The sequence below is a fragment of the Tursiops truncatus genome, chromosome 6, assembly GCF_011762595.2.
Source record: "Tursiops truncatus isolate mTurTru1 chromosome 6, mTurTru1.mat.Y, whole genome shotgun sequence".
Lineage (NCBI taxonomy): Eukaryota > Metazoa > Chordata > Mammalia > Artiodactyla > Delphinidae > Tursiops > Tursiops truncatus.
This window is the reverse complement of record NC_047039.1, coordinates 24,955,233-24,973,569: the sequence shown is the minus strand read 5'-3', so window position 1 is coordinate 24,973,569 and position 18,337 is coordinate 24,955,233. Positions and strand designations below refer to the sequence as shown.

The 18,337-nt window shown below is 36.7% G+C and overlaps 1 protein-coding gene across 5 annotated transcripts in view; it reads right to left on the bottom strand.

Annotated features, from left to right (window-relative positions):
- MFSD14B (major facilitator superfamily domain containing 14B) overlaps positions 1–18,337 on the bottom strand; it is an 81,719-nt gene that overhangs the window by 17,419 nt on the left and 45,963 nt on the right. For 3 of the 5 annotated variants that reach the window (XM_019942276.3, XM_073805896.1, XM_073805898.1), the window contains 3 exons: positions 16,560–16,622; positions 2,552–2,679; positions 450–564 (listed from right to left, as the gene is read on the bottom strand). In XM_019942276.3, coding sequence (XP_019797835.1) covers positions 450–564; positions 2,552–2,679; positions 16,560–16,622 — 306 coding nt within the window. Of the gene's footprint in view, positions 1–449; positions 565–2,551; positions 2,680–16,559; positions 16,623–16,991; positions 17,040–18,337 lie in introns of all 5 variants that reach the window. The other 2 variants (XM_073805895.1, XM_073805897.1) reach the window with 1 other exon arrangement.

Here is an 18,337-nt window from a genome sequence, read left to right as displayed (position 1 = left end):
CTTTTTCTGTAGTACCATGTCCCAAATAAGTACCCGAGTCACACAACTAGCAATACAGTAACAATGGATTAACATGGCTGAGGTTTTATCACCTCTCCAATTCTTATTAGGTACACAGAGACCTATGATCGTAGCACTTGTTTACTGTTATGTTTCCTCAAGAGATTAGCTAACAAGAAACAAATCAAACCAACTTTAGAAAAACTTTGCAACTGACAACTCAACACATCCTGCCAATCTTACAACACTAAAACCAGAAAATAAATTACTAGCAATTTCTATCTTGCTATTTTTAACTTCTCATAAGTCTCCTTTTTCATTTCAATTGCTTTGGATTTTCTTTTACATAAGTCAATATTTAACACTATTTTAATAAAATCTCACTTTCCAGTGAATTTTTAGTAGAATGTTCATTATTTCTCTGATTAAAAAACAATCTATTATCTTACCCATCCATAAGCAGTACTTCGCTCATGCTCCTGAGTAACATCAGCTACATAGGCAAATATCACAGAGAACGTGACTGAGAAGACTCCAGACATGGAAATCATTGCAAAATACCACCTATAAAAAGATTATTTTAAACACCCATGAGAGAGGTAGTGTATACACACTTTTATAACCAAAGCCAAAGATACCATGTAAAGACTATAAACCAACAAATAAATTTAAAAAATACATGTATATTTAAAGATATAGAGGACAACTAATAAAATTATAATCAAGATGGAGAGGAAGGAGAAACATACTAATTTTGTCATTGTTCAAGGGGTTTCAGTAAATGCAGTTTAAAAAAATGAAAGAGTAAGGGTATGCAGTAAAGTTATACTTTTAAAGGTAGCCAGAACAGAAATTAAAACTTTCTAAACTTCCTAGCTTTAGCTAAGAATAATACATATACACAAAAGCAGGAAGCATTTTAAAAATTAATGTAATTAAGACAAAAAATTTCTATCATATGCATAGATGCTTAAAAAATCTAGTTAAAATATTAGCAAACAGAATCTCACAGAAAAGTAGGGTTTAATCCTAGGAGGTAAGGATGTTTCAATATTAGAAATCTATTAATATGCTTCATCATGCTGGTAGATCTAAGAAGAAAATTCAAATGATCTCAACTGATGCAAAAGGCATCAAATAAAATTTGACATTCAACCTTGATTTTAAAAAAGAAAATCTCTAAATAAAATAGGAACAAGTATTTTTAAACCCAAAAGGCATTTTAATACTCAATGATGAAACATTATATTTCCTTCATATATATGAGGTAGATAGGTCCTAGATAGGTCCATAATCATTACTTTTATTTAACATTATTCATTAGTCTACACAAGTAGCAGAAGCAGCAGCATGAAAACTGGAAGAGGGCTTCCCTGGTGGCGCAGTGGTTGAGAGTCTGCCTGCCGATGCAGGGGACACGGGTTCGTGCCCCGGTCCGGGAGGATCCCACATGCTGTGGAGCAGCTGGGCCCATGAGCTGTGGCCGCTGGGGCTGCGCGTCCAGGGCCTGTGCTCCACGGTGGGAGGGGCCAAAGCAGTGAGAGGCCCGCATACCGCAAAAAAAAAAAAACAAAACAAAAAAACAACAACAAAAACTGGAAGAGAAGAGGTAAAATCATTTAAAGATCTGAAGAAAATAATTTTAAGGTATTGAGAGGACATTAAAAAAAACCCTAATTCATCAGAAAAGCATGACTTGTTCTTGGACAGAAAGACTCAATACCAAAAAGTATTTTATAAAAATTTATCTGGTAGGAAATAAAATGATTCATTATAGATAGCCAACACATTTGGAACATGACAAATGTTGACCTAAAATTTCTATCAAATGAGAGTATTTTCACATGAGCACCCCCCTCCGAAACTATTAATTGAATTTTAAAAAAAAACCCAAAAAACTGAAACACAAAAATCCTCCATTCTAAAGTATGTTCTTCACATAGGAATAGCATCTCAGCAACAGGAATTTTGGCCAAAATACCATCCTCTGTACTCCAGAAAAACTAAGTTACTGCTCAGGTGCAAATTCCAACCCATTTTTATTAACTAAATAGCCTTGGTTACATGCTAACTATTCTCTCCTTATTTATCATGAAAAAATGAGATCAAATTAAAATTCACATTATGATTTAGAATAGGTTATTGGTCTTAATACAGTACACACAAAAGTGACTCCTGCCTTTTGATATAAACTATGTTCCTGTCAGTGCCCTAGAGCAATGAGCTGACAAAAACAACACATTTTCAAAGTCAAATGAGCCACAATTGAGTGAGTACAGGGATTGCCTGCCCCCTCCCAGGACCCAATCTTGTAACTTACCTCATGGCAACAATAGCTGCCCTTAGAGACATCTTTTCTTTCTATTTCTTCACCTAACTGAAGAACTTAGGTGGGCATGATGGCAACTGCCTACTAGCTTTCAGTATTACCGAAGAGTTCAAATGAAAACACAGGTACAACTGTTTTGCAAAGGTTAAAAAGCACACTGCAGGTGTACTGTCCACATGTGACCCAAAACAGACAGTCATGATGGAGGACCTAGCCACTCACCATGGACTAATCCTCATCAGTGGAATTGGGAAGCAGGTGAAGAAGACGGTGCCGAGGAGAAAGGGCTTCCTTCCCCACACATCAGACAGTGCACCTATGAGTGGGGCGCTCAGAAAAGAGAGCAGGCCCTGGAGAAGAAAGCAGAAGCAAAGGTCAGATTTATAATGTGATCCCCCAACTACTTGTAATTCTTATTTTCTAAATGTATTTCTAAATGCTCCAATTCATTTCAGTGGCTCCAAAACAGAGTAATTTGAAACATTAAATATAACCTGTCATTAAAAAAAAAAAACTAACAAAATTTTTAAGCGTGCTGTTTGAGAGGGAAGAAAGGGATAAGAGCTCGTTTTCTGGGAGAAACTGGAAAAGAGAGGTGATGTAAAATATATACACCCACAGTTGGCCCATAACGTGAACACACACCAAGTGTATGGAAAGAAGCCAGACACTTAATTCATTTTAATAAATATGTATACCATATCTATCACGTGCAAAGCTCTGAATTAACCGAAGTGAAGACACTCAAATGAATACACACCTCCTGCTCTCAAAGGGATAAACTAATAGGGATAGCAGGATAAGTATGCATATACTAAATGTCCATAAGAAAAGCAAATTTTCTTGGCATCAAATTTAAAGTTCCATTTGCCTGGTGAACTTAGGACAGAGATAATGCAAGTTGCATAAGATTTGAAAAAATAGTTGAGGCTAAGGGGAAGCAAGAACACCACACATAAGCAAAGGAAGAAACTCACATTTACCACTTCCTCACAATTTGCCAGTCACTCTGCTGGCTGGCCACTTCCGTATCTATTTCCTTTTTGAAATCAGGGCCCTTTGAGGTGGCCACAGGCTTGCCTCTCAGACCCTGTTGGTGCTATCATCCTCCCTTTACATGCTCTGTCTGCACACATGGCCACCACCACCTACATTATGAACAGCTTTGCAATATCTCTTCTGAGCTCTGTGCCTACAGCCAAATGGACTTCCCTATTTCGACATTTAACATGCACACTGTTCCCTATAAACCTGACCAAACACCCACACTTCCCATCTTTGCTAAGAAGCTGTCCAAAGCTGTCCATCATCCCTCCACTCCCCAAGGCGATTTTTCAGACCATTCTCTTGTAATGATTTCTCTTTATCCATCCCCTGCTGTGTGACACTGTTCAGCATTTCTTGCCTGGATTTAAATAAAACTGCTTTCTAACTGCTTCCCGCCCCTGGTCCTAGTTCCCTCCAATCTGTCCTCCACATACCCCCAAGAGAACCTTGATGAGCTGCAGACTTCCGTTCTTTGATCCTTTGTTTAAAACTCTCCACTGTGCAGAGTTGAAATTCTTTAGCAGGTATTTAATAGGTGAAATAATGAGTGTCTGAACTTTGCTTTTAAATACTACAAATAGAAACTAGGTGATAAGTACATGGGCGTTTATTACATTATTCTCTCCTTTTGTGTATTTGAATTTCATAATACATTAAAAAAATTCCTCAGCATAGCATACAGGTAGAACACTCCAACATCTATCACCTAACACACATCCTCTATGTTTTGTCTATATACAATACTTCTTAGTTTTCTGAACATATACAATATTGTGTTCCTTTGTGCCAAAAGGCATTGCAAAGGCCCTTGTTGTGCCTGTATGCTTCCCACACTTGGACCTGGTAAACTACTAGTCATTCTTCTCAACTCCGAGCAAGAAGCACCTCTTCCTCTATTTTCTTAGCTACTCAAACAGAATTAATCACACTGGTTTTTGAGGGGTGCAAAACAAACAACCCTCCCCCCCAACCTGGTACATATTGCTTCTATTATAACTGTAACACTCTATTACAATTACTTGTTATTTGTCTATCTTCTCTATTGGATTAGAAATTGAGATTAAGGTCAGAGGAATGGTTTCTTTCCTTCTCTGTACCCTTGATGCCTATCACAGGGTCTGGTAATAAGGGCTTTCAAAGAGGTTTGGTAAACTGAATAGAACTTTTAAGAGCAAATCAACTCACAGTAGTTTCCAAGGTCACATGGCTGAGAAGAAGAATAGGATTCTAATCCCTTATCAGTCACCAGTAAACTGATGTAAGGGGAGGTGAGAGAAGACTCAATGGAGGGCAGGCAAGTTGAGGAGAAAAGCATTTTGGCTCCTCTGAAATAAAATATTAACCCTACCCAGGCATCAAACCTTGTAATTTATAAGCCACAGTGGATTTCCAGGGCATTTGGTCTGTTCTTGCATCAAGACAGTTAAATGATCTCCTTTTTAACTAAGAGCTAAACGACTGCAGAAGCAGGGCTTAAATTCACGACTTGCAACTATCAGTTTCATAAATTTTAGAAACGAAAATCTTTTACGTTGCTTTAAAATTCTCTAAAAATATCAGGGCTTCCCTGGTGGCGCAGTGGTTGAGAATCTGCCTGCCAATGCAGGGGACACGGGTTCGAGCCCTGGTCTGGGAAGATCCCACATGCCGCGGAGCAACTAGGCCCGTGAGCCAAAATTACTGAGCCTGCGCGTCTGGAGCCTGCGTTCCTCAACAAGAGAGGCCACGAGAGTGAGAGGCCCGTGCACTGCGATGAAGAGTGGCTCCCATTTGCCGCAACTAGAGAAAGCCCTCGCACAGAAACGAAGACCTAACACAGCCATAAATAAATAAATAAATAAATAAATAAATAAATAAATAAATAAATAAATAAAAAAAATTTAAAAATATCAAATGCCTGAGTTCTTGGCATATCAAATACCAGTTCAGTATAGAACTGGTCAAGAAAAATACGTAAAGAAATTTAAGAGGACAAGGCAGTTGAAGTAACAACCACCACAAAAACAGTAATAAAAACTCTAAACACAAAGAACTCTGGAAAACTTTTTGGACAGTTCTGATTTTAGATTTCATACAATGCTTTAAGCTATAGAATGCATGCCATTAAAACAAAGGATATGAGAAGGCCAAGCACTGAAGTTTTATTTAAAATAATGTAGTTTTTACAGATAAAAGATACTGCTATCTAGATTCTGGATTTAAGTTGTAATTTAATCTATTCATTAAATAATTATTATTTAAATAAAATTCTCAGTGACAACAGATGTTGAAAATACCCTCTGGGAGAACCTACATTTTTATTAAGATGCTAAAATTCAATCTAATAAATACTTGCCTCTTTGGAAAACTTGTATTTCTTAAAAATCAAAGACTTTTTTCTGTCCCAGAGTTATTTCTTCACTACCCAATCTAGCCCTAGATCCTATCAGACCACATTATTACAACAGTAGATTAAGAAGGATATCTGTACCTTGATTAGGCAAGTACTTCATCAGTCCTAAAGATGCAGAGCATAATTTGCAAAAGAGAACAAAATGTTTAAAAATTAAAACGAGACTGACATCAAGGCCCTAGCCTTTAACACAAATACAGTTGATTCTCATTATTCACAGAATTAGAGAACATGGAACCATTGTTGATAGAGGAAACACGAGGTTGGGTTCTTGCAAGCCTCTGGTCACATAGTTTCATTAACTGATCAATACATAACATTGATTAATGTGTGTTTCTGTTTAAAGATGCCTTATTTAATATGTATATTGTTGATTTATTAACAATGAAGTTTCAGCTGACAGCCCTATGACTCATGTCTGAATGAGGCTTATCTAACACAGTATTTTCTCCATAAGGTACATCAAGGCCCTCCTGCATTTAGAAATACTTGACAACACTTTGGCACTACACTTGGGGCCATTTTAAACAGAGAAATTGTCAACAAAAGGAACAAAAATGCAAAATATATGGCATTACATGGACTGCAAAAAGAACATGTTTATAGTATGAGACCTGAAACAAGAAGAGAGAATGTCCCCTTGTTCAACCTCAGCTGGAAACTCGCAGTTGGGCAACTCAAATTCCCTCCTTATGCCATACATAAATGAACATGGAAGCACCGTATTGATTTGGGGGTTACAAATAAATTTAGCGAGTAGGCAGATCTGCAAATATGAAATCCGGGAAAAATGAGGACTGAATGTACTAAGCCATGCTATCGTGGCCCAACGAATACTGGATAAAACATGGTGTGTAGGAGCCTAGGTGTGGATGGCAAAATTAACCAACAGTTAATACGTCACTTTTGTAAATTAGCTTCCCAGTCCAACAGGTTTTTAAGGTGGCATAATTAATTGGCCAGTAATTCTGACATGGCCTTACAGGCTCTAATTTGACAAAACAGCAATTAAAGCTTATTGTTCAATTAAATACAATTATCCAATAAACTTTTTAGAGCATACAAAGAATAGCAAATACAACTCATCTGAAGCAAAAGTACATGAATTTTATACTTTATATAGCCATCATAAAAGTTTTAAGCGTAAGTTTTCCTTAACATATGCAGTTGGCAAACATTTGACTAAAATAATTAGGTCAAAACCCTTAACAAGTTTTAAAACTAAAATTTTTTTTCCTTCAAATATTTTAATTAACTTTACAACTGAGTTTGAGGGGGCAATGGTACCACCAATGAAGAATAAAGTACAGTTATTTAACTACTTTTGAAAATTTTCATTTTTCCATGAAAAAGTTCGCATCTTATAACAAGTATCCTTTTATAAGTATCCTTTATAAGCCGCAAGGAACCTGCAACATATAGACATAGTTTATCCCAAAATTATATTCATTCACTTTGATTTTTCATGCAGTATTTTACTAATAATGACTTTCATTTCTTTCACTTCTTAAAAGGACATCAAAGAGAAAATTTCACACTAATGGAATTGTGGTTTTTATTTACATAACTGACAAATGCAAATCCTTTCACATAAAATAACTGTACTAAAACAGGGGTCACCTTTCAGACCTAGGACCCAGTAAGACCCTGTACAGTAAACAGCTTCCCTTCCCAGGGTGCATAACAATCAGTTTAACAGGGCAAATGAGAAATATGATCCACAAAATGACTTTAGTTCAACTGAAGTCCGGGAAAGGGAATTTGTGAAGCATGAAGGTCTAAGAACAGCTGGTAATCCTGAGACTTCAAGGAAAGAACAATATGGGCAAGAGGGCTGGAGTGTTTTCTTTTGATAAGGGGAGAAAAGGGGATGGATGTAGGGAAGATCCACTGAAAGCAGAAAGAAAAGCATATGAAAGTGCAATTAAATTTAATTAAAATATAAAGAAACAGACTGTCACAGGCTTTCCCTTAATCTTAGAAGTAGTAGGGCCATTACTTCAAATTGATTACAAGAAAGAATAACAGCTAGCATTCCTATATGCCAAACTGTTCTATGCCTTTTACACAAATGTCTTACCTTCTGAGATGGGTACTATTAGGGTAAGTAGCCTAAGGCTCACGGCTCATAAGCAGTAGAAGAGGGATTCAGCTCAGGTGTGAGGTGGCTCTAGGACCTGAGACTAACCCATAAGCCCATAATTCAAACCAATTATTACACTTTTTTTTTTTACTGACATTTTAGTGGCTCTATCCTGAAGCATATAAAGTACTAGACTTATCTACTTGTGAATTCTCTTAAACATGTTTTAATAAATGGATAAATTAGCAGCTTGTTATAAAAAACTATTTAAAATTTATGAAGTCATCTCTCTCAAGTAGGTTGTTTTAACAATTTTATTTACAGATAATTAAAAGGATATTAAAAGGACAAGTTCCTGTCCAAATTAAGAAAGCAAGAATTACTGTGTGTGTGTGTGTGTGTGTGTGTGTGTGTGTGTGTGTGCAAAGCACTTCGGTACTTAGTAATCCTAAAGAGTAGCTATAAGAGGACTTTAAAGGTATCTTGTTTTTTATTTTTAATTCTTAGAAACATCAGCCAATAGTTTCTCTGTGTGCTTATGCTATGCGCTGCTTCATAATTTAATTCATTAAATAGCAGGATGAGACAGCTCAGCAGCAATTCCCAGGATTAGAGAAACTCTTGACATATTAAATGTCCCCGGATGAGTGTCCTGGTAGATCTACATGGCCATCTCCTTGATCAGACTTGACCATCAAGTCTAGACTAAGAAGCAATGCATGTGAATTTCTGTGGCCAAGCCCTGGGATGGACTGCTGGGTCTTCTACTTTTTTGCCTTTCCCACCCCTTGCTGTGAAGTCAAAGCTAGACAAGATTAAAGCTGCATGCTACAGAGGCATCTTCTTCATATCAATTGATCCAGGTGTAAATCAACCCTGGGCATCTGGCCCACTTAGTTTTAGTTTGGGACACTGATGAAGATATCTAGTTTTGTATTAAATATAAAACATGCTAAAGAAGGAAGCTTCAAGAAGTTTCAAGGTAGACATTGGGCAATCAGACCAGCTGGTCTTCATGAAAAAATGATTACAGTCACTCTATCTGCTCATGTTAACCAGCAGTAATACCTAGACTTCATCTACTAAGTCAAACCACAGCATCTCAGTCTGGTTATACTTCCAATGAAGTGTAGCCAAAACTATAATACTTTAGTGGTTAATTTTATGTGTCAGTTTGGCTAGGCTATAGTACCGAGTTATTTAATCAAATACTAGTGTGGGTGTTGCTGTGACAGTATTTTGTAGATGTGGTCTAACATCTACAATCAGTTGGCTTTAAAGTAAAGGGTATTACCCTCAATAATATGAAAGTCTTGTTTAATCAGCTGAAGGGCTTAAGAGCGAAATCTGAGGTTTCCAGTAGAAGAAAGAATTCTGCCTCAGGACTGTAGCATTAACTCCTGCTTGAGTTTCCAGCCTGCCAACCTGCCGTACATATATCAGACTTGCCAGCCTCACAATCATGTGAGCCAATTCCTTAAAATAACCCTCTTTATATATATTCTATTGGTCTTATTTCTCTGGAGAACGCTAACAAAACTTCTTATTGCTAGTCACATAACAATGTCTACCATATGTTTCAATTCCATAAAAATAAAAACTGCTATTGAAAAATGTTTGGAGAATAGGACTTTCAAAATCTGAGAAGAGGGATCAAGTGTGAGTTTTTCCCTTTGTAATTGTTAAGATGAACAGGTACTTAAACTAATAATCATTAAAATGAGGGGATTATCATAAAATGAAGTACATCATTTAAAAATAAAGAACTGAACAATCCTCATTAGAAAAATAAACAATAAACAAAGAACTTGAAGGCACTTCATAAAAGTAGCCAGCAAATAATGTAAAAATACCCAACCTCACTTGAAATCAAAGAAATAAAATTACATTGAGACATCATTTTCAAGCTTATCAGATTAGTGAAGATCTGAAAAGTAATACTTGTATTAGAGCATGGTGAAACAGATACACTGTTGATGGACGTGTGAAATGGCACAACTGCTCTAGGAGATAATGTGGTACTATATATTCAAGATCTTTTAAAATGCCCAAACTTTTCTACTCACTAGTTATACCTTTACAACTCTAATTTTTTTGGGAAACAATAAAAAATGTAAAGATTTATTTAAAAAAATTTGTTACAGGGGCTTCCCTGGTGGCGCAGCGGTTGAGAGTCCGCCTGCCGATGCAGGGGACACGGGTTCGTGCCCCGGTCCGGGAAGATCCCACATGCCGCGGAGCAGCTGGGCCCCTGAGCCATGGCCGCAGAGTCTGCGTGTCCAGAGCCTGTGCTCCACAACGGGAGAGGCTACAACAGTGAGAGGCCCGCATACCGCAAAAAAATAAAAATAAAAAATAATTTGTTACAGAATTATCTTCAGTAGTTTGAAATTAGAAACCACTTATACAAGGAAATGGATAAATTATAGCATATTCATACAATAGAATAGTATACGTATAACCACTTCAAATACAGGCAGTTTTTGCTTTGCATGGTAGTACAGGACTGAAAAAAAATGTGCAAGCTGAAACCATGTAAAGTGATTTTAATCAATGGGAAAAACTGATTTATTCTACGACATTTAGAAATTTTTGTCAGAACACTGAAAACTTTTACTATCAGTTACACATATTTAGTGAAATGAAAAAAATAGTAAAACTATCAATAGTATGTATTTAGTACACTGTAATTTAAAGAATTAAAGTGTTTTATTTCTTTGTAAAAAACTTATCAAGAGTCATTTGAACAGTGCTTGTCTTCTTTGTAAGGCATATAATGTATGATGCACAGTATCTTCTTTGCTTTGGAAAACTGTCACACGCCTTTTTAAGTTTGGATCAGCTTCCAACATTTATCCTTTGTGCTTTCAGTGTCATGCAATATCATCTCTGAGAGCTCTTTTATTTTTTTAAACATCTTTATTGGAGTATAATTGCTTTACAATAGTGTGTTAGCTTCTGCTTTATAACAAAGTGAATCAGTTATACATATACATATGGCCCCATATCTCTTCCCTCCCGCGTCTCCCTCCCTCCCACCCTCCCTATCCCACCCCTCCAGGTGGTCACAAAGCACCAAGCTGATCTCCCTGTGCTATGTGGCTGCTTCCCACTAGCTAGCTATTTTACGTTTGGTAGTGTATATAAGTCCAAGCTTTTTGCTGGCATCACTTCCTCTGGGACATCTTTATCCTTTTCATCACAACCATTTTCCTCATTTATGCTGATAAATTTATCTTCACTAAGTTCCTTTGGCTACACATCTAGAGTCTCTCCAACCAGCTGGTTCTTCTATAATTCCTCTGAGGTTCTATATGAATCCCACTTCCAGCATTATCATTATTTATTTCTTTATTGCATTCTCATCCTTGTTGGCCAATTCCTTCTTTCAATGATCCATTTTTGTAAACTGTCATGTGGGTTTCTCACTGGATCAAGGAGGCAACACAATGGCATGTTTTGCTGTACGTGCATGAACTAAGATGCACAGTGACTGGTCACCAACACTTTGAAATGCGTGACTGGTTATGATGTGCATCTGTTATTTATGTAGCGTTTTGTGGACTGAGGAGTTAGCAGCAGTTTGTATTTCATGCAGCTTCTCAGTTAATACACCAGGTAACGGAATTCTGCATCGTGCTGAATTGGGAGACTCATGTTATATAACCGAACTGTGGTAACTGAAATTTGTGCATATTGGAACATGCAAGAGGGGGCTGCCTGTATTTTATGTAGTTTTAATGTTATGGGGAAATTACTATGATATAATTAGTTACCGCTGATACAAGAAAAAAAAGATACACAGTTAAAGTCTCTGAGTAAGCTGGATCTTGACTATATAAAAATGCATAGAAAAAGACTGGAAAGAAATGTTATTTCAACAGTATTTACTTAGTGCCTACCATGTGCCAAGAACTGTTCTAGGTGCTGGGAACAGCAATGAGCAAAGTGGACAAAAATTCATGTCTTTAAGAAACTTCCAGTCTAAAAGAGGAGGGGTGATGAGAACACATAATAACAAGATAAGATAAAGCAAAATATACAGCATGTCAGAGGTAAGATAATGCTTTGAAGAAAAAGCAAAGAAGGGGGATTGGGAGTGATGAGAACTGGACACATTATTCAAGATGGTAGTCATTGAAGGCTTCACTGAAAAATGACATCTGGGTGAAGAGCTGAGGGGTTAAGGAGTGAAGCCTGCCAAAATCTGGGAAAAGCAAGCAGAAAAAACAGTACCTGCAAAGCCCTCAGGCAAGCACTGGCTGAGGAAGCTGTGGCTGCGCAAGGTCAGCAGGAAGTGGAGGAAAGAACAGGGATGACACCAAAGGAGAAAACAGGCTGTGGGTGGGGTTGATTAAGAAGAGTGCCACAAACTGGCTTATATTTTATCATGATCTCTACTGAAAGGAGACCAGGTACTGTTTTGATTATAGTTCTATTTTGAAGGTAGAATCACAGAACTTGCTGATGGATTGGGTTTGGGATATGGAAGAGAAAGAAGACTGATTCCAGGAATTTTGGCGTGAGCAAGAATGGCATGACCAGTAACTGATATGAGGAAGACTTGTGGGTTGGTCAGGCTGGAGGGGAAGACCAGGATCTTAGTTTTGGAGCTGTTAACTTTGAGATACTTATTAGGCAAGGAAATAGAGATGTCAATTAGGCAACTGGATAGACAAGTCTGAAGTTCTGGCCCAAGGTCGAGGAAGATATTTATTTGAGAGTTGAAAGTGAGTAAGTCTGACGATACCACCAAGGGAGTAAGTGTAGAGATAAAAGAAATTGTTGTCCATGGCTTCAGCCACCCATCTGTCAGAAGTCTAGGAGATGAGGAACATATATTACTTGCCAGAAACAGGGTTAAGAAAGAAGTTAATTTAAAAACATAATTTAAAAAAAACTCAAGTTACCATATAACCCAGCATTTCTACTCCTAAGCATGTACCTAGGATGAAGTGAAAACATATGTCCACATGAAAATCTGTACACAAATGTTCACAGCAGCATTAGTCACAATAATCAAAAACTAGAAACAGGACTTCCCTGGTGGCGCAGTGGTTGAGAGTCCGCCTGCCGATGCAGGGGACACAGGTTCGTGCCCCGGTCTGGGAAGATCCCACATGCCACGGAGTGGCTGGGCCCGTAAGCCATGGCCGCTGAGCCTGCGCGTCCGGAGCCTGTGCTCCGCAACGGGAGAGGCCACAGCAGTGAGAGGCCCGCATACCGCAAAAACAAACAAACAAACAAAAAACTAGAAACAACCCCAAATGTCTATCAACTGATAAATGGATAAACTGTGGTATATCCATACAGTAAAATATTATTTGGCCATAAAAAGAATGAAGTACTACTATGTGCTACAACACAGGTGAACCTTGAAAACATTATAAGTGAGGGAAGCCAGTCACAAAAGAACATACTGTATGACTCTATTTACATGAAATGTTCAGAAGAGACAAATCTATAGAGACAGAAGGTAGATTTGTGCTTGCTTAACACTGAAGAGGTTAGGGGGAAATGAGAAATGACTACTAATCAGTACAGGATTTCTTTCAGGGGCAATGAAAATGTTCTAAAATTGTGTGCTGATGGCTGCACAACTTTGTGAATATATTAAAAACCACTGAATGTACATTTTAAGTGGGTGACTTGCATGATAGGTGAATTATATCTCAATAAAGCTGCTGCAATAACCAAAAACAAAAACAAACAAACAACTCCAAAACTAAAACTGGAGAATTCACAAAACAGAACTGGTTACTCTTGCATCCTTAATTGATGCTCACCCCAAATCTAAACCTTCTCTTCCATGCATTATGACAGTAAACTTAAAAAGTAAAAGTTAACTGTAGAAAATCTACAAAGATAAACAAAATACATAAAGAAGAAAATTAAAAATCATCCATAAATCCACATACTTTCAAATTTCAGGTTTGAAATCATTTTTTCCCCCTGCTTATTTACATTTATTTTGGTCAAAACACACTTGAAACCATACTGTGTAGTTGTATATCCTTTTTGTTTCACACATTACATGGTGTTCTTCAAAAACATGTTCTTTATATGCCTGTATTACATTATATGGCTATACCACAACTTTTTTTTTGTTTTTGTTTTTGCGGTACGTGGGCCTCTCACTGTTGTGGCCTCTCCCACTGCGGAGCACAGGCTCCGGACGCGCAGGCTCAGCAGCCATGGATCATGGGCCCAGCCGCTCTGCGGCATGTGGGATCCTCCCGGACCGGGGCACAAACCCGTGTCCCCTGCATCGGCAGGCGGACTCTCAACCACTGCACCACCAGGGAAGCCCCCACAACATATTTATTCTTTTAATTTTAAGGCATTTAAAAAGTTTCTATGTTTACTATTACAAATAGCCCTTTACCCGAACCTCTGAATAACTCTATTTGATAAGAACAACTTTCTAGAAATGGAATTACTTTGTTAAAATATGTGAATATTTTTAACTCTTAAAATACTGCCTTACAGAAGAGCTATATTTATCCTGTCATCAACAGTGCACGGGGACCCAATTTACCACAAACTGAAGTAGTTCTTGTCAGTTTAAAATTTCTTCCAGTATGTAAAAATATTATCTCATTTAATTTGGGACTTACTGCTTATTAGTGATAAACTTATTTTCACACTGACATCTTTTGTAAACTGCCAAGTTACACCCTTCTTTGCCCTTCCGGGACATCAGTCATTTTCCTATGGTTTTACTTTGTGAGTGCTTTTATGTATTCCTCCTTCTATTACCAATAACATTTTGTCATTTGTATTTTCAGTTTGATGATGGTAGCTTTGACTTACTAAAGTTAAAATATTGATGTAAATGACTCAATTTTTTCCTTTATGAATTCTTTTTCTAAAAAAAGAAAATCTTTCCCCAAACTGGTAAGAAAAATGGTCACCAAGATTTCCTTCTAATAGTTTTTGCTTTTTATGTACTCTTCTTTGCAAAATTTACTGAGTATTTAGCACATGAATGAATGTACTATGCTAATAGCTTTACATCTACTAGCTCATTTAATCCTCATAATCACCCTACTAGAGGTTTTTTTTGTTTTTCTCATTACTTCATAATGAAGGGGAGATTAAATTATATGACTAAGGTAACAGTTAATAAGATGTAGACAGAGATTTAATGTTAAAGCAATCCAAAGCCATATTCATGCCACTGTGCGCATATCCATATTAGGATATCTTAATAGAGCTGTGCTTTGCTGTTGGGTTCTCTTATTATATCCCCACCCCAGAAACAATAGCCAATTATTAAAGTATATAACTCCTTACTTAAGTTCAATAAATTGAAGTTCAATAGTCATTGAAGGTTAAATAAATTCTTGTCCACACCCTTGAATCAAATACTTTTTGTTCTATGGTTTTTTAGAATAATATTGTGGATGTCTCTAAGTGAAAGTGTAATAAGCATGCCACTTGACTTTAGGGTGCAGACCTAACTGGTTTTATTTAGCAGAACCAGACTAAAACACATTTTATTAGCTCCACAAGACAAAAGAAAAAGATTCATGGTAACTTCCACAAGAATCTACTGTAAGGATAAGCTTATGTTGTATTTTTAATCAATGCCCTCTCTCATTTATTTAGTTTTTCATCATGTAGTTAAAAACTGCTCACAAACTGGTGCTTAAATGAACACACATCAGATTCTTGATAATATTCCTCCGCTCAATGAGTATTAAAAAGTTCTTGTTTTACTTTGTTTAAATTGCCCTGGTTTACTTATGTGATTATTGTAAGCATTCTCAAAATGCTTTTTGAAAATAGGCAGAGAATAAATAGTATTAATGACAATTAATGCTGCTCAAAGCTATGAATTCAGCAAATTACTAGGGTATAATTTTAAGTGTGCTGTTCAGCACAAAGTAAAATTAAGTAGGTTGATACTATCTAAGTTGAAAAGGACAAATTACATGCTATACCCATATACTTTACTACAAATTGCGACTGGAACATAACATCATATTTTAACCCTTATTTATAAGCTTTTCTGACAAATATCACATTAAATTTAAACAATGAATTAAGCCTAATTAAGTCAAGTAGTTGAGAGCTCAGAAAGTTATGGCTAGAACACCAGCCTTGCCGAAAGACTATATATACAACTAAATCCTGATTGCTCCTCTTCTTCAATCTCAAAGTCTATCTCAAAAGAAGATATTAATACTTGCCCATTTTATTCTGTTGATACAGCAATTAAAAGTTCACATAGGGCTTCCCTGATGGCGCAGTGGTTGAGAGTCCGCCTGCTGATGCAGGGGACATGGGTTCGTGCCCCGGTCCGGGAAGATCCCACATGCCATGGAGCAGCTGGGCCCGTGAGCCATGGCCGCTGAGCCTGCGCGTCCGGAGCCTGTGCTCCACAACGGGAGAGGCCACAGCAGTGAGAGGCCCGCGTACCGCAAAAACAAAAACAAAAACAAACAAACAAACAAAAAAGTTCACATAATTATACCCTTCATATACTGCTCTGTACATGCTAATAAAAATAAAGTACTGTTCTTACCAGTGTCTTATGGATTTGGGTTATATTTTATTTTGACTTTGATAATCCAGCTAAAATTTTGATTTACAGAATTTACTAATGGTAACCATTTCCCTATGTTCCGTTTAAACTTCCAGAGTTAAACTACTAAGGGTTCCTGGCTTTGGTTCACTGTGAACCACACAGAAATTGTTCTTACCTTTACACCTTGAATGAGACCATTCATGAGGAATGTGTGTTGAGGAAATGTTTCATGCAGAACCTACAAAAAGCAAACAAACATCAAGAAAAATTCAAAAGCAAATTAAAGGAAATGATTTCTGCCTCTGTTAATGGCAGACTAGGTAAACAAAATAAACCCTGGAATGAAAAAAATTTAGGTAACAATGACTTATGAAAAGGTAACAAGATAGTGAGGCAGAAATCTAAATAAAGCAGTAACCTAAAAAGGTTATGCCCAACATTCAGCTGCTTTTGCTACAAAAGCATTTGTAGCAAAAATAAACTGTTAAATTGGCTACCCCCTCAACCACCTACAATTTTAAGTATGTACTATAAGCAGCTATACAAACTCAGGTATGAACATGCAGCCCAGCTTCATGTCACCTACGAAGTCCAGGAAACCTCAAACCTTTAAATTTGGATTACAGTGATCCAGACTGGTAGCACCTCCAGATGTCTAGGAAGAAAAATATCTAAAATCATTTCTGAAAAGGTCATCACCTCGGCTTCAAATCAACCGTATGTGTATTTTTCAAATATAATGACAAGCACATAATCAAAGGTAATCAGATACAAAAGTAAATAAGACATCATGAACAGCAACAAGCAAACAAAACTACAAAACAGAAACAGACTCTCAAAGACCTCACATTTTGGGATTACTCAACAGACTTTAAAATTAGCATGTTTATTACTTTGTTGCAAGATATATAAAACAAGCTTGAAACTTTGTAGCAGATTAAAAGAACAAAAAGAAATCCTAGAAGAGAAAAAATGCATTAACTTTAAATTAGAAACTCAATGGATATGTTTAACAAGATTAGACACAGCTTAAAGAGAATAACTGAACCGAAAAGTTGGTCAAAAGAAGTCATCCAGAATGCAGCATAGAGAGACAAAAAGACAGAATATAAGAGAAAAAGTAAGAAACACAGAGGGTCCAGTAAGAAAGTCTGACAATTAAACTTGTCCAGTAATGAGAATGAGGCAGAGACAATATTTCAGGAGCCAATGGCTGAGAATGTACTAGAACCAATGACAGACATCAATGCAGAGATTAAAGCAGCCTAACAACTTTTAAGCAGTATAAAAAGAAATCCACATTCACAATTAAAATTATAGAGAACCAAAGAAAAATACCTATAAACAGCCAGAGAAATACAGATTGCTTTCAAAAGAACAACAGTTAGACTGTTTCATAATTGTAACAACTGAACCCAGACAAGGAGCATGCTATTCTATCATCAATATAATGAGAAAAACAAAACAAATGCCAATCTAAAATTCTATACCCAGTTAAAATGTCCTTTGAGGACAAAGGCAAATATAACATTTTTGACCTAGCAAAAACTAGGTTACTAACTTACAGTAATGAGTTTACTAACTTATAGACCCCAATTAATAAAATATAAAAAATATACTTCCAGGAGAAGGAAAATAATCCAGATGTAATTAAGGTTCAAGATGCAAAACAGAATAAAGAGCAAAGAAAATGGTAAATATGAGAGTAAAGATATTATTAGACTTTGATAAGTTTGCATGTAATGCCATGGTAACCAAAAATGACAGGAATAGAGTAGAATACTTCTAATATAATAGGAGAAAAATTAACCTAACTATTCAATGCAAAAGAAGGCAAAAAGGAATAAAATGACAACTGAGAACTGTGGTACACAGAACAAAATAATGAGGTAACTGAATTCACGTAGACTTAATACACCAGTTAAAAGGCAAAAAGTATACCACTCTAAAACC